Genomic DNA, 15,903 nt, shown 5'->3' on the forward strand with positions numbered 1-15,903 from the left:
CAGTATGTAAACCGGAGGACCTGGAATCCTTTTGCATAACGAGGTGAGACCCGCACGTCCTGGAACATCCTCGTTGCATCTGACAAAAGTTAGATGCAGCCGCTTATACCTGTAGATCAGAGATAGAAAGAGTATTGTCAGCTTCTTGTTCTTCCTCTCAAGTTTACAGGCTCTGTTGCTGTCTAAACGGATTTAGCAGGGATTGCTGAGGCAAAACACTTCTTACCAGAGTGGGTGAATTAGCTGGAAGAGAAGATTTTATTCATACAGGTTGCATGCTTGGGGGGGGAATCCCTATTTAGAGACATCTCTGACTGTACCCAGATGGGCCAGACATCTGCGGACCCTGGTTGGACAAGGAGCCTGCCAAATTCTGAGTGCGTCCATCTCAGTTTCCTAAACTTTCTGAAATGCTTGTTAATGTACATGAATGTCAAGTGGCAGGACTATTGTATGTCTTATCTCTGTAAAGAACATAAATGCACATGCTATTTAGCTGGGTTTTGTACATCTACACTGTTCTCATTTTTTTAATTATTATTTTTATTTTTTCTCTGAATGCCTGCTAGTTGGGTTCTAATGTGCGAGTGTCTGGGAAACAAAATCAGCTCTTATCAAGAATGCAAATAATTTCATAAAAGGCTTAGTCACTGGTGATAATTTGCAAAGGCTTGTATGATTAGTCTGTCTCTCTCAAAAAAACTTCTTGCAGCATGACTGCTGTGCACCGTACAAGATGAGGAATTGGGCAGGTAGGCCAGTGAGCCGCGGTTTAGAAACAGAAAGGACAGAACTGTGTTTCTTGTAAGAGCAACCAGCACAGTAGCAGAGAAAAAAAAAAAAGCTACTTCTATAGTTGCAAAGTAAGAAAAGAGGATGGAGAAAAATCAGAAAGTAAGGATAGGAATAATATTAATAGAAAATTATACGAAATATACAATGTACATAAATATACAATAGCAAGTGAAGTATAAGGGAAAGCTTTCCGTAAGATATTTACAAAACCTTACTGCTGATACAGAATAAAGGAATGCCTGTTCTGTATTTGGGAAGAAAATTCTCCTATTCTGTGTCTGGTATACCGGGAGATGCAAGAAAGCTACAGTATTCTTTACAAGTCCATAACAATCTAGTAAAAGCTTGGCTGGCATGTAAATTTTTATGCTCTAGAGACCTAAATAACGGTATTGAAAGCTTAATAATGCATTTTGAAATAGGAGCTTGTGATTGGAAAAAAAAAATCACTCTGTAGAGAAACATGCATGACGTCTATGTTTTGTAAGCCTAGTTTGCCCACTACTGAAAGTTATCGTGATACTTGGCTTTCTGGTAGCTCCAGCACAGGGTATTGCTAAGACTGACTGAGCAGTTGAGTTCAAATCCTTTTCAGAGAATTGGCTGTTCTAATTGTTTGGGACTGTGTAGGAAAATAACTCAGATTTGAAGCAGTACCATCCCTTTAAGTTAGCAATGTGTTCCAGTTTTTATCATCTTTCCTTGAAAACTTCACTTGCTATTATTCTGAACATCTTGTTTGTCTGGGAGACTTGCAATTCTCCACAAGATTACACTGCTAATTGCTTCTGGCGTTGGAAAGACAGAGAAAAATGTGTTTGCTGGAGAAAGGAAGGGAGGCTCGTTTATCCAGAGTCCAAAGATGGTCCTTAGTATACTATTTTTTATTTTTGCTACTAAATCTTTATGTGCAAGACAGTTGATAAGGAGTATTATTTGCTTTCTTTTTGTGCTTGTCCCTTACTAGCAACTTAGGCTAATTTTTTTGTCACTTAGGCAAAGACCTCACCGATTGTGTAAAGACCTAATCTTTGCTGTTTCCCTCATGACGGACACCCATTTTTAGACAGACTTGCGTTCAGTTTAATGCCTGTAAACAGTTTATCGTTTGAACATTTGGACAGAAACTTGGCAGCCAACATTTGACAGGACAAACAAAGGAAAACAAATCAAGCATCACTTCCCATTAGGAAGTAAACTATTGTTTGATAGGACGGAGCGCAAGATTTCCAAAACTGCCAGAAGCCATAGTACAGATGCAGTCACATAGCACATTCACATAGCATTATTTGGAAAATTAGAGAGTTATTTTTATTTTTTATTCAATTTGTAAACTTAGCATTGCTTGACAATGGTACAACTAACTGCTAGTGTCTGGCATATATAAAAGTAAAAGTTGTCCTTTGTGTGGTCTCAGGCCGTTATTGAGGTTTAACAGGATTTGGGCCTCGCTGGTGCCTGTAGTCCTTTGGCATCACTGTGTGTCTGCTGGTACAGCCAAAGAAGTTCTTGTGAATCAGCTGGGAGGAGGGAAAAAATGTACCTGGGAGTCTTTGTTAAAGACTTTCCAGCTTGCTATATTATAAAAAGCTTCTGTTAAGCATCTGTCTCACAATTCCTGATGTCTGGGTAACTTACATTTTCAATCCTTCAAGAAAGACAGCCCAAATTTTCTTTCTCTGCTTTAATTCTCAGCAAGTAAACTCCCTTTGGATACCTCTGCACCCTCAGTAAGGGTGGGATGTTTTCCGATTTGGCCTTGTTGTTTTTTGTTATTATTGTCCAAGAACTTACCCAACAATGAATTTCGCATTAATTTAACTTTCAGTCATCAAATGCTTTTCTATATTGATTAAGCTTGTTTTCAGCATTTGTGTTTGCTTTACAGTTTTTGGCATCTCAAATGATTTTGATGATTCCCCATTAGTGTTGGCTTAAATATATATATGTGTGTGTGTGTATATATATATATATATATATATATATATATATTTCTCTCCTAGTGAATGAATTACAGACTGGAGGTCAGTTGTGTTGGTTTGTTTTGTTGCCTCTAAGGCTGTGTATCTGGTAATTTGGGAAGCATCACTTGGGACTTGGCTGTTTTGGAATGGATGAGGCTGTGGTTGGATGAGGCTGTGGTTGGATGAGGCTGTGGTTGGATGAGGCTGTGGTTGGATGAGGCTGTGGTTGGATGAGGCTGTGGTTGGATGAGGCTGTGGCTCCTGCCCCAGTGTGTGCTGTTTTGAGCAGTCAGAAGCTGCAGACTTACTGGTGGGGCCAAGATCTTCAATGTTTGTGTCCAGTACTCCTGTGGCTGTGATGTGTGTACCTGCAATGGGCTGAAGATCACGCAGCCAGCCCTATTCCCTAGGTTTGGGGTAGCTTCCTGTACCCAGGCCTGGTAGGAGTTCCTCAGGTCAATAACCTGAGGAACAAATATAAAACTGAACGTGTTTTATTCATATTTGTACAAGAGTGTACACATAAACCTGCAGGAAATAACCATTTTCAGCTTACTGAAAGGCAGCAGGACAGGTCTGAGTGCTGCACAGGGAACGGGTCCATGAAAGGAAACCCAGGCTGAGCAGCACTCTTCCCTCTGCCATGTCCTGAATCAATTCATCTTTCCTGTCCCTCAGGTACATGTTAAAAGCTTTAAAGGTCACCTTTCTCCTGCTGAAACTTGCAGGAGTTAGGAATTACATTCCACGGTCTTCTAAGGACTCAGATCCAAGCCTCGTGGCTGAAAGCATAGAAGGGGCACAACTGTATTACCAATTTCCAAGCACTGGATAGCAGTTTCTTTATTTAATGTTGGTGTCTTTGTATTGAATTGGCTGTCTGAAGCGGTTATTAAGCCTAGCTCTAATGCCCAGCGTACAGAAGGGAAGAGGTCGCAGTCCCCTGTAGTCCCTTCTCTTAGCGACACAGGCTGAGGTGTGTGTGCTTGGTCGTACAGGTGGCCACGACGCTTTCCCTTTCTTTTCATTCGGTGAGTACCAATAATCTAGCCTAATAATTAAATACTGAGCCTGGGCTAGAAAAATGAATTATTGTCTGCAAGTTACAGCTGTAGGTTCAGCAGAAAAGACTGGGGAGGGATGGTTCCATGAAAATTATCCCTAAAAATAATTTCTCACTGTGTTTGGCTCAGCTCCTTGAGCTGACTCTGCAACTGCATTGATGTTTGCCGTGGGATGAGGGAGGGAAGGGTGAATGGGGAAGTTCAAGCCTAGGCTAAGGGTAGGTAGGGACCCTGAGAAAGCAATCCTGGCCGCTGCTGAGCTGGGTGGGGCAACATGGGCTGTGATGCTTGCTTGTTTTACTGACAGATCTCAAATATAGCTTCCAAGACAAGGCACCCCCAAAAGTCGTGTTTAAACTATGAAGGATTGGGGTAAAATTGGAACTCTCACATAGTTCAAAAGAGGTGAGCTCCCCTCTTCAGCATTTCAAAAAATGCAGGTGGCAGGCTTCCTGAAGATCCATGGCCTTGACCTTGGTGGAGAGAAGTCTGTCTCAAGTCAGGCACCTCAGGCTGTTTCCAAGTATTTCTGCCTGCTTACTTAGCATTGTGTTTGCTCTCTGGCCATTGTGGCAGCCCTCCCTAGGCACCGAGTTTCCTCATATCTTTTTAAGAAGCAATAAAGAACTTGGTTTGTTAAATTTGGGTTACAGGACTTCTAAGTATTGGGTGCTGAAGTAGCCACAACCAACTTTGTGAAGTTTGAAGGTTGGTGAAAACAGCTTCTAGTGCCATTGTCTGACCAAGTGCTGAGGCTTACCTTTCCCTGTGCATGTATATACACAAATCTATCTATATACGTGTGTATGCATAAAGGCAAGACTTAGAGGTTGAAAGCAACAGCATAAATGCAAAATCAATGGATTTTTGCCTCTTATTCATTGCCTTTTTTCTCTACGCTATATGAATTACTTTAATGTTTATTATTGGCTCAGAAACACACTCACATACAAGACTATTTAGCTAATACAATTCTTTCCTTGCCAATGATGGAGCTGTAAATATGCTAAGTATGTGCACCACTTATCTTTTAAAGACGAATCCTAAACTTTGTGTTGCTACTTTCCATTCCACCCTTCCTTTCTGCTAGCCTGCTTTGTGTCTACCTGCCAGACAACAAAATACCTTTATTCTTTTGATCATAAAGGTAGCTCTTTTTTGAGCAAGTATTTTAATTGCATTTCAGCTTCTCCCTGAAAGAAATTTTATGCATTTCACCGGGTTGGGGATCAGAGGAAATAAAAAGTGCAAAGTTTTTCTCCCTGCTTTTTTCCAGCTAATGACTGGGTTGTGTGATGTGCAGGTGGGAAGGGTCACTCAGAACCTCTGAGCAGGCCCATCTACCCTTTTTGTAATCATGGCCTCTTTCCCCAGAAAGAGGAGAACAGAACTGTTGGGAGAGAATGTAATACAACAGCTAGCATCGCTCAGAGATGCTTTTTAGAGTTAATGACCCTGTGCTTAGGTAAGAGTGGGTGTGGGATAGAGGAAGAACCCTTTTTTTAATAATTTTATCTTCTTATAAATGGGCAGAGAACATCCTGGTTGCCTTTGACTCAGAGCTGTTTTTCTGGTCTAGGACTGAATGAAAACCCAATCACCCGAGACTATAGTTAGAACAGGATTTGCTGTTAGTGCAACATCTATTTACATATAAAAAAATAGATCCAGGGCATGGGACAAAAATCCTCAAGCAAAATAGACCTGTGCTCATTTAGTATGGATTTCAAAGTATGCCCTCCTTGAGAATCTGCATCTCTTTGCATGTGATAGCCAGCATAGAGGAGGACAAAGTAATTAAGGTTTTAGTTTAAGGCATAACGCATCTCATGGGTTACAACGCTTAAGGTTACATGAATAAGAGATTAATTCAGGTTGTCAAAATATGTTCTGTACTACAGGTGAGGGATTACCAAGATCATTATCCTCAAGGTGAAGTCCTTACAGCATGAAGAGCTTTAAAAAAAAAAAAAAGCAACTTTATTGACCAAAATCATTGCCATGACTTTTTACTTCAGTGGCACAATTAAAACTTGACTTCTCATACAGCTGTTGAATTCACACCATGTACTTTTAATCAAGCTTTATGGTATTTGCCCAGTCTAGGAGATATGTTCACTAAATATTTAATTAGATTGTGGAACTACTCCCAAAGCTCAATTTTGCTGTGTTAAAGGCTTATAACAGCTTATAACATTGTTCATGACAGGATGATTCTAGCCTCAGGCTTAAGATGTAAAAGAAAAAACCACCACCCCTGCCCTGAAATGCTTCTTCTGTGATATGTACATCTCCCTTCTCCAGTTTCTGCCTTTAGAAAAGTTAGTTTTTTTAAAAAAAGTTGATAAGCCAGTGATATGCTTTTACTGCTAATAAGGGCTAATGGTATCCTGAGGCCACAGCTGGAGCCTGGTGTCCAGTTCCTGGCTCTCCCCTGCAAGGCACAGACATACTGGAGAGAGGCTAGTGAAGGGCCATGGAGGTTGTTAAAGGACTGGAACATTCCTACTATGAACGGCTGGGACTGTTTAGCCAGGTGTTTAGCCAGGAGAAGAGGCTGAGGGGGGGAATCTTAGCAATGTCTAAGAATAACTAAAGGCAGAGTACACAGAGAATGGAGCCAGGCTCTTTTCAGCAGAGGTTAGGGCCAAGACAAGAAGCATAAACTGAAACACTGCAGGTACTGTCTGAAGCACTTCTTTACCATACAGGTGATCAGCACTGGCACAGGCCCGGAGAGGTTGTGGAGTCTCCTTCCTTGCAGATCTTCAAAAGCCATCTGGACAGGGTGGTCCTGCCTGGGCCATAGGGTTAGACCTTTTGAGCTTCCAGCCATCCCTTTCAACTTCAGTCTGCAATTGTCCAGTGAAATGCTTAGGGCAGAGGACTAAAAGTACATGTCCTGCTTCTTGTCGCCTTAGCTACTGCCATCTGAGAGGCCTTACAGGCCTGGCAAAGGCTTTCTGCTACACAGGAAAGAGCAGGACAAGTAGTTATAGGGAGCAAAAGATTAAGCCTGACTTATCTGACACTTGTAATAGGACTGAAAATTAACAGACTTTTCCTTCTTTAAGCCTTTAAAATCCCTTTTCAGTTTTTTTTTTCTACTCAGCTTAGACACTAGGGAAAGTAACTTTCAGCTCTTAGGACCATTCCTGTAAACTTATGTACAGGAGACAGAGTAGGTAGGGCCCTTGAACATGAAGTTTCATGGAGAGTTGCAAAACCCTAGCCCTGATTAAAAAAAGATGCATGAATAGCAGCATTCTTCAACCACTGCAAGGTTACAAGGGCTCCTACAGACAGAAAACAAAGTTCGCAATGTTATGGGTTCAAGTCTTAAGAGCTGCTGGTTCCTCAACAAATCCAGCAGCTAGAGCAGTGCTTGGGCCAACAAAGCAAGGCTTACAGCAACATTATGAAGAGATGTAACAGCTCCACAGTTTGAGGCTACAGTAACCACAGCAGACACCTTCAGTGGAAGAAAAAAAACAAATCCCTGTACTGAGAAATCTACCTATCATTAAGTTAAAAGAGAAGGATTGATATGACTAAAATTTGAGTGAATAAAGCTATATTCTAAGTCTCTTCTTATGTAACCTATTAAGAAGCTTTAACTGTCCCATTCAAAAAAAGATGTGCTGATACAACCAATTACTGAAAAGCAATGGCACTTGCACTACTTGCATCTTTCTCATTCTGTTACGAATCACTACAAAGAACAGGCTATAGAAAGATCTTACTATAAAATTCAATGGGTTCATCTATGCAAGACAGATGTAAAGGAGTAATAAAAACCATGATTTATTACACTGTGCAAAACTAGATTCAGAATAAGCAAGCGCAGAATATAGTAAGTTTTATTTTTCTGTACATCACATATTATTGGTTAAATTTCATCAACAGTACCAACACTTCTCAGACAGGTAAAGGAAAAATTGCAACTCTGCAATTACTTTTGCTTTACAGAATAGAATAAGATAGCTTCCCGGAGAATTTGTTACCTGATTAACCTAGCAGAAGGTGCTTCAGCTCAGACTACCTTCCAGGATTTTCCTTGGCTTCTCAGGTTGGAACCTCAGTTTGCATTGTCCTGACACAGTTTAGAAACAAGCAACTCCATTCTTGTTAGATTTCAGTAATGTCTTCTTCTTAGAAGATGAATTAATGCAGTTGCATTTGTACTATAAATGAAAGCTGTAGCTACAAAAGTCATTTTCCAGCAGCCCCAGGTGTCGAGTTAGAGTTTGCTGAGATAGGTTATATATTTAATAAAGTCCTCTTAAGAAAAATAAGAATTTTTGCATAATGTACATACAAAAAATTGGTTATTTCCTTTATTTATAGGTTCAGATATATAACTACAGCTATATTTTATTCACTAGCTCACAACAATTAATGCCTTGCTGGTAACTGATAGAAGTCCAAGAGAATTATTGGCCTATTCTTTATAATGGCGTAAATTATATGGAAGTGTTTTGAAAACAGTGGCTTAAAGAAAGAGGAATCAGCAAAAAACAAACAAAAAAAACTCCTTTGGTCCCTATAAGAATAATTTAACTCTTCCAATAAATTTTCAAAACTCTTCCACGTAGCTTTAACTGATTATTTTAATTGATTAAGGCATCAAAAATGTATTTAAAATTGCAATTACAATGGTCATTCAATGCAGATTCCCTAACAAAGATTTTAAGTATTTTCTCCTCCTCAGCTCTCTTCTGCTGAAGACCAGCACTCCAAATATACCTGTCTGATAAGGTCCCCCCAATATCCATTTTTTAAACGACAACAAAACAATTAAATATATTGCACAAGAAGCATGACAGATCCTGCCTGACTCCTCACAAAAATGGTCACAACACAGGAGAACAGCTACTGAACATCTCAAAACTTGAAGAGGTCAATGAAATGCTGAGGAGATACTGGCATAAGACAGGTGTTTGGATCACTGGCTGTGCAGGGGTGTCCTCCATCCTGCAAAATGAGAGAGAAAATAGTTCTTTTATATCCCCAATCTCTCTACCCCCCAATTAAAAAAATGCAAGAATTCACATACAAGGGACATGTAACTACTTCTACTGTAAGCAAACTGATAATTTGTTTAAAAATTCACTTATATATATATATACACACACACACGTAAAAATAGGCCTTTCTCATTTGACTGTGGTATTGATATGCTTCAGATTTCAGGAAAAAACACCCCTCCTCCCCTCAAAAAACAGAGCCTGAGTCAGAGCTCTTGGAAAAAAAAAAGTACATTTTGTTAAATGTAATTTAAAAAAAACATCTGCTTTGTTGAACCTAATTTGTCTGTTCAATGAAAAACTGAAATCAGATATTACTTCAGGGGAAAATGAGCTCTTTGTTTTCTAAGTGAAGAGCAGCAGACAATTCCCCCCAAAATGCACAGAACATTTGATGTCCCAGTCAACAGAAGTTGTTCTACCTTTGTTCTCTTCCCCATATGTTTTTCACTCCTACCTTTTACCCGACTGAAGTTGTTGCCTTAAACCAGATATTTGTACCCAGGCAAGTTAGGAATAGAGAAGATGGACAGGATGTATAAAGTCATGCAGAGGAAGGAACTGCCTCAAATCATTACCCATTGGTGTAATTAATGGGATACATAGAACAGAAATTAAGCCCAACGACTATTTGACTAAAGGAAGGACATGGTAAAGATCTTGCACAATGAAACAAGGAAGGTAGAGTTAACAAGCAGTTGGGTCAGATTCAACTGGTGGGATGATGATTGGAAGTACAGCTTTCTGAACAGCCCAGAAATAGTAAAGTCATATTAATTTAGGGCTACAGACTGTCAGGGCCTGGATTAATCAGTTGGCAGGAGTATTTATGTAATGAGCAGATATAAAAACAAATTAGAACATGGCTCTAATATTCTAAAGTTGTTGCGACCAGCTATGCAAAATATTGGCTATATTGGGGTGGATGTACATACACACATGCCTCTCTGTAGAATCAATAGCATAAACACATTATGGAATAGATTCCTCATTGAGGCAGCCAATTATAATCTATGAGGAAAGACTTAGATTTCTAGAGGTGTAAATACTTGTTTGCTATCATACCTACTGAGATTTTGTTTAGCACAGACTATTGGTAGGTGAAGCTTCTGGGTGTGAGTGATTAACACGGCGCTTAAACTGGAATCCATTGCAAGGAAGCTTTAAACAATGTGTTCCTTTTGCAAAGTCTCCTATTTCTGTGTTCTCGGTATGTGAGACAAAGAAACAATTAGGAGACAGCAGTCCTCTACTGTGTGATACAACCAGCTTAATAAATCAGTTAAGGCTGAAATACAAGAGCAGTAACATGAAAAGCTGTGTAATCACAACCTGTTGCACTGCCAGCCTCAGAAAGTTATACATAGCTTCCTCAGTCTTACAGAGGAAGCTGCAGAACACTCAATCTCTTACTTGTCAATAAGAAAACATTTTAAGTTTAAATGAACTTTAAGTGTACCTGTGTTCTGTTGTGGCCAGATATCCAACACATCTATGTTCTGCAGCATATTGGAAGGTCAGTTTTATTTACTCTATTAGTTTTTGATCTGGGGACATCAAATGAAAAGGCTTTCTCATTCTAAGTTCAAACCTGCAGTGCTTTCTTATATATTACAGAATCTTGAACTCAGCACAATTGTCTGATTATTCAAGGTTCAAATTTATCTTATAATGGAAAGCTCAGTTCTGTACCTTATTGGAACCCTCTACAGGAAAGAAATGCCAGAGCTGTAATGAAAAGAAGGTTCCAGACAGTTCGGGGAAGAAGTTAAATAAACACCTTGATGAATAACAGTCCAAGGCTCAAACTGTCATCCCAGGTTTTGAGGGGCTTCTCTCCAGTGTTGATGAATTTACAGTGTAGGATGAGAAAGCTGAAGTAAATATATATTAGGTAGATCGCAGAGCACTGCAGTCTTTGTTTCTCTCATTTCCATGGGAAATGAGATTATATGTAATTTAGTTAATAGAAGGAAGGGATCTGGAAGTGGAGCTTTTTTCTTACTATTTTGTTTACTATTTTCTTTACGTGAGTTCAGAGATACCACACTCCCAACAACTCCCTTCCCTGCAACACTGAAGTGAGTAGGCCAAGCATGTTTTAAATACTACTCAGCTTTTCCAATGAAAATCATTACTCTATAGATACATTATTTTTAATTTTCATTAAAAATATAGATGACCATATGAAGATAACTGTGACATCTCATTCTCCCACTTTTTTTAGTGCTTGCTTTAGTATCACTTGTAAACCAGCTGTTACACTAATAACAGGAGAAAAAAAGGAACGGAAATAGGCAGTCCTACTTGGAGTTCAGTCCATGTAGGCAAAATACACAAGGTTTAGTACACGTTTCAGTCTTTTGCTCTACTGCTTTCATCTTGAGATGACACTTTTAAGGAAGGGAGATACCATGGCAGAAGAAGCACACTCCCAAAGGTATTTACTAATAATATCTCTTCTACTCATTGTCATGTGTAGAACTTCCTAGTTTCCAGGAAATAAGATTCTGGGAAAAGTTAGTTTATTCTCCTTTAGTGCTTATTTATACCTATACTTGTAAATATTTTAGGAAAAAAATGTAACGTGCTTTGCTCTGTGCATGATCATAAAAATGCTTTCAAAAGGCTCTGCTCAGTCAGGAATTACAGAGCCAATAACAATCTCAATAAGTTCAGTTCTTGTTTAAGTTATTAAAATGGAAACAGCGATTTTACAGTTAAAGTGATGTGGATTGAAGAGGAGAATCAAACTTCCTGTAATTATGAATATTCCTCCTTCCCTTGAAATTACACTTATTAAATACTGAAAATTAATGAACAAGTCACACTGATCTTCTATATATCTACTTGAAGCTAAAACAATTCTTTTGAGTTAACAAGAGAATTCACCAGGAAAGATGTTTACTGACAAATGTAATTGTTTTGTTCCTCAGATTTTATCACAACTGCAAATTACAAAGCTCCCATGGCAACTTTGCAGCTACAGTCCTTTTCTGTGTAATTATTTCCACCATCTCTTCATTCAGGAAAGAACGTTATAATTGCCTCTCCCACCCTCCCAAGTCATATGTAGCCTGTTTTGGCAATTTCTTTTCAGAGAGGCTCTTTTATAAAAACATGAGTATTCCAAGTGGAATAGAACAGATTGTACTACTTTTCCTTAACAGAAAGTGAGGCTGTGTTACTCTTTGCAGATTTAAATACTGAATTAAATACATCAAGGAGTGCATGAACAGTTACCAACACTGAGTGCACAGACCTGTTTCTTAGCGAATCTAACCAAAATTGTGCACTCATGTTCATTAGATGTTAAATTATGGTCCCCAGTTTTAATAGCAATAACAAGCAATATGGCAATAATAAAAAAAAGGTGAAAACTGAGATGGAAAGTCACCACTACCCATCTGATAGGGACATGAAAGTTAAAAGTATTCCTTATTAAAGTTTAAAATTTCCTTAAAAATTAAAAAAAAAATCCTTTAATTTTCCTTTAAAAAAATTTCCTTTAAAAATTCCTTATTAAAGTATAAAATTTCCTATTAAAGTATTCCTGCTGATGTGGGGAAACAAGTATCAAAATGAAGAAGTGAACATGTTAATCACTTTGACATTACATGCCAGTTAGCACTGAAAACAGATGAGACATAAATACCTTGAGTAACAAAGCAAGATGGTAGTCCTTTGAGATCATGAAGAAGGAAGCAGGAAGGAGAGCCATAAAGTAAAAGAAGCAGAGTTAAGGTTTATTGAAGCTAAGGTTTATGTGCCATTTAGAAAAATAGTCTTATTCCTGTGGAAAGTCAAGTCACAAGCAGCCAAGGAACCAAAATCAGTACAGACCCCAAGACTACTAAAACCAAGTGTGAAACATACCACTTACACAAAACAGTTTCAATACCCTGGGTTTTATGTAATACTGTAAGAACAAAGGCCTTTCAACTTTTACAGATACCCCAGAGGTGGCTGCAATGTACTACTGAGTTTTGTAATGTACTACTGAGTTGGCCAAGAAAATAAGAGAATTGCCCACAATGGCAAGGTTGCCTAGAACAGAAATAGTGCTGTATAAATAAAGAGTACACATAATAGCGTATAGAAATAGTAATACAGAATGCTCCTCTGAATGCTTTTATCGGTTTGCCTTTTTTGAACTACTGGAATTACTTATTTTACTTGCTTTCAGCATGGAAAAATCCTTCCTTCTCAAAGTGAACAAAGAGTCATGTAATATGAAGAGCTTCCAACAGTCATTCCCTCCTTTAACACAGAAGAGTACAAGATGATTATACCACTGCACTCCCTGCAATGAATTTAGGAGTCTCCTTACTGTACTTAGCATTACTATGGTCACAAGTTTTAAACAAATACAGCAACACATGCCTCAAATGCTGCTTCTTGAAAACTCTTGAAGATTATCAAAACATACTGAAAAATGAAGAAAAAAGTTCCCTTACTTCAACTCTTTGCCAACTCAATTCACCAGTCCTCAGTCCCTTTTTTGTGCAAATCTTCCTTTAAAAAGGACAAAATAAAGGGCCAGAAGAATTGCCTGGGTAAGATTTAGTTAACCCTCTCTTGTTGCCAGCTTTTTATATTATCGTTTTCACAAACTGATGAAAGTTCTCTTCAGATACAAAACACAGGCATAACTAGTGGTATTTCTCAGTCTCACTGCTTTGCTTCTTAAAGAATTAAGCTTCCAAATATTACTGCAGCTAGTTTCTACAATTTGCACTAAGAGATAACCCTGAAATAGTCTCCCTAAATAGTATAACACTTATTCACCTCCTCCGTCTCTAAGAATTTCTGGAGACCAGTCACATCCCTTCTTAGATATAATACAGCTACATTAAAGAAACTGAACTATCAGTCTTCATTCAGAACTTTTCCTCTGCACCTATGTTTTGCACCAATGTTTTGCTTCGTCCTTGTATGAGGGGAGAAAAGTTATGGCAACCCCACAATGCGCTCAGTTCATTGCCTGAAGCTCTTCTGAATTGTCAAAGCCAGAAATAGTTTCCTGATTAATATATTCATCTAGCACATAATTTTGTTAGAACTGATGAAGTTCCCCCCCACACACACTTTGTTTCTCATCTTTGTTCAGAAAGCTTGGGAAAGGATATAGTTACACGTGCCTGAAAAAGCAGAACTGTTCTCCCCCCATACTACTCAGCATGACTGTGACTAGCAGTACTTCACTCACATTGCCCTGCCAGTGTAAACAGAGGAACCATTTTTCAGACCAATGATTAACCTCTGCCAGTAGTGGTGCCAGTTGGTCAGAAATCAATTCTTTAAACAATCTTTCAGCCTGATCAAATATTTATTTTAAAAGTCTAAGCCTTGTCCTTTTCTAAAGCCTAGTGAAGCAAAACTGAATTCAGGCTTGCAGAACAATTGGCCTGGATGTCTCCAATCCAGCCTTCTGTTGAAGGCAGGGTCAGCTATGAAATCAGACCAGGTTGCTCAGGTCATCAAAATGTTTAAGAATGGAAACTGCAAAACCCCTTCAGTCTAAGTGGTCCCTTGCTTGGCTGTCCTCATGGCAGGCTCTTACATTCCTCTGAAGTGGTCTTCTCCAGCCTCTCCTCACATGGCAAGTCCTCAAGCCACTCAGACCATTTGGACCTTCCCTGAATTCCACCTGATCAGCATCTTTTTTTATATACTGGGGGATCCCCAGCTGGGTGCAGTATTCCAGACGCAGTCTAACGAGTATCAAGAGAGACAATCCCTTCCCTAACCTACTGACTGCTCTGGTGATACCCACCCAGGCTGCCATGAGCCTCTGTTACTGCCAGGGCTCACCACTGGCTCAGGCCTAGCTCAGTACCCACCAGGACCCCCATGGACCTCTTCAGCAGAGCTGCTCCAAGGCCTGCCCCAGACTGGATCACTGCCAGGGCTCTTCCTTCCCAAGGACAGGCACTGGCATTTCTCCTAATTCATGAGATTCCTACCAGCATATTCATCCCTCCAGCTTGTTCCCTCTAACCAAGAGGGATGCCCTATGGCATATTTATTGAATGTGCCCTCCAAAATGGAGGTATCTGCAGTCTTGAGAATACTCTAATGCCTCTTCCAGGTCACTAATAGATCAGATCAATTTATCAAAGAAAGCTGTGTACTTCCCATACTCACAGTAATAATTAAAATTGCAAACGACCTCCTCCAGAGTATTAGTGCAAAGCATACAATTAATCTCTAACTACAATCACTTTAAGACCTGTCTAAATCTCCAGGATGTCAGTCAACATTGCAACAGCAGTCAACAGATACTGCTCAAACCAAAGTACCTTTAACAGCTCATTCTGTTGTGTTTCACTAAAAATATAAACCCACAGAGCAAGTGCTGCTATTCCAATAACTAAATGGGGTGAGTAGTGTAACAATACTTGTGTGCAGAGGTTCACTGCCTCTTCTGTCCTGTGGTCTGATATTAAACTCCATTTAGTCAACACAATATTAAGTGTTGTATGTTCAATTATACCAAGATCAGAATGAGACAGATGTACAGTGAAAAACATTAGAGAGCAAAGCCAGACAACCCAACAAATCTGATACCAGAAGTGCCCACCTGCATGTACACTGTGCTTTACCTTTAAAGTATCTTACAAAGAAAATATGTTGCTTAATATGTAGGGTGAAATTAAGACTTATTCCACTATAATGGAATGAACACTTAAGTCATTCTTGACACAGGTTCTTCAGCAAGTACCCAGGCTTTTCAATGCAAAATTACCAATTACCACTACTTGCCTTCCTACTATTAATTTAGTGAAATATACTAGTACCTACAAGAGCTTCTGTGATATTAAGAACCCTCAACTTTAAAATACCGTAAATCAATATAATGCTATTTCTATGAAGGTTGGCCTATCCTGTTCAATGGCCTCATTTTTATATGTAAAATGAGGTCTCGCACTGATATGCAACTCTTAATTTACAGAAAGAGGATATAGGAGCAACTAATTTCTATGTATGAGAAGATAAATATTTCAAGATTAAGATTTCTCAAATATTTCTTATTCTTTGTCCTCTTAACGC

At 39.0% G+C, this 15,903-nt stretch overlaps 1 protein-coding gene across 4 annotated transcripts in view; it reads right to left on the minus strand.

Moving 5' to 3' along the window:
• Nucleotides 1-6,161: 6,161 nt before the first annotated feature.
• Nucleotides 6,162-15,903, minus strand: part of FBXO25 (F-box protein 25) — a 32,048-nt gene continuing 22,306 nt past the window's right edge. For 2 of the 4 annotated variants that reach the window (XM_035320690.1, XM_035320688.1), the window contains exons 10-11: nucleotides 12,506-12,532; nucleotides 6,162-8,797 (exon numbers count right to left, since the gene is read on the minus strand). In XM_035320690.1, the coding sequence (XP_035176581.1) occupies nucleotides 8,708-8,797; nucleotides 12,506-12,532 (117 nt within the window). In that variant the 3' untranslated portion in view covers nucleotides 6,162-8,707. The remainder of the gene's footprint in view (nucleotides 8,798-12,505; nucleotides 12,533-15,903) is intronic. The other 2 variants (XM_035320689.1, XM_035320691.1) reach the window with 1 other exon arrangement.

This window comes from Oxyura jamaicensis, chromosome 3 (genome assembly GCF_011077185.1).
Source record: "Oxyura jamaicensis isolate SHBP4307 breed ruddy duck chromosome 3, BPBGC_Ojam_1.0, whole genome shotgun sequence".
Classification (NCBI taxonomy): Eukaryota; Metazoa; Chordata; class Aves; order Anseriformes; family Anatidae; genus Oxyura; species Oxyura jamaicensis.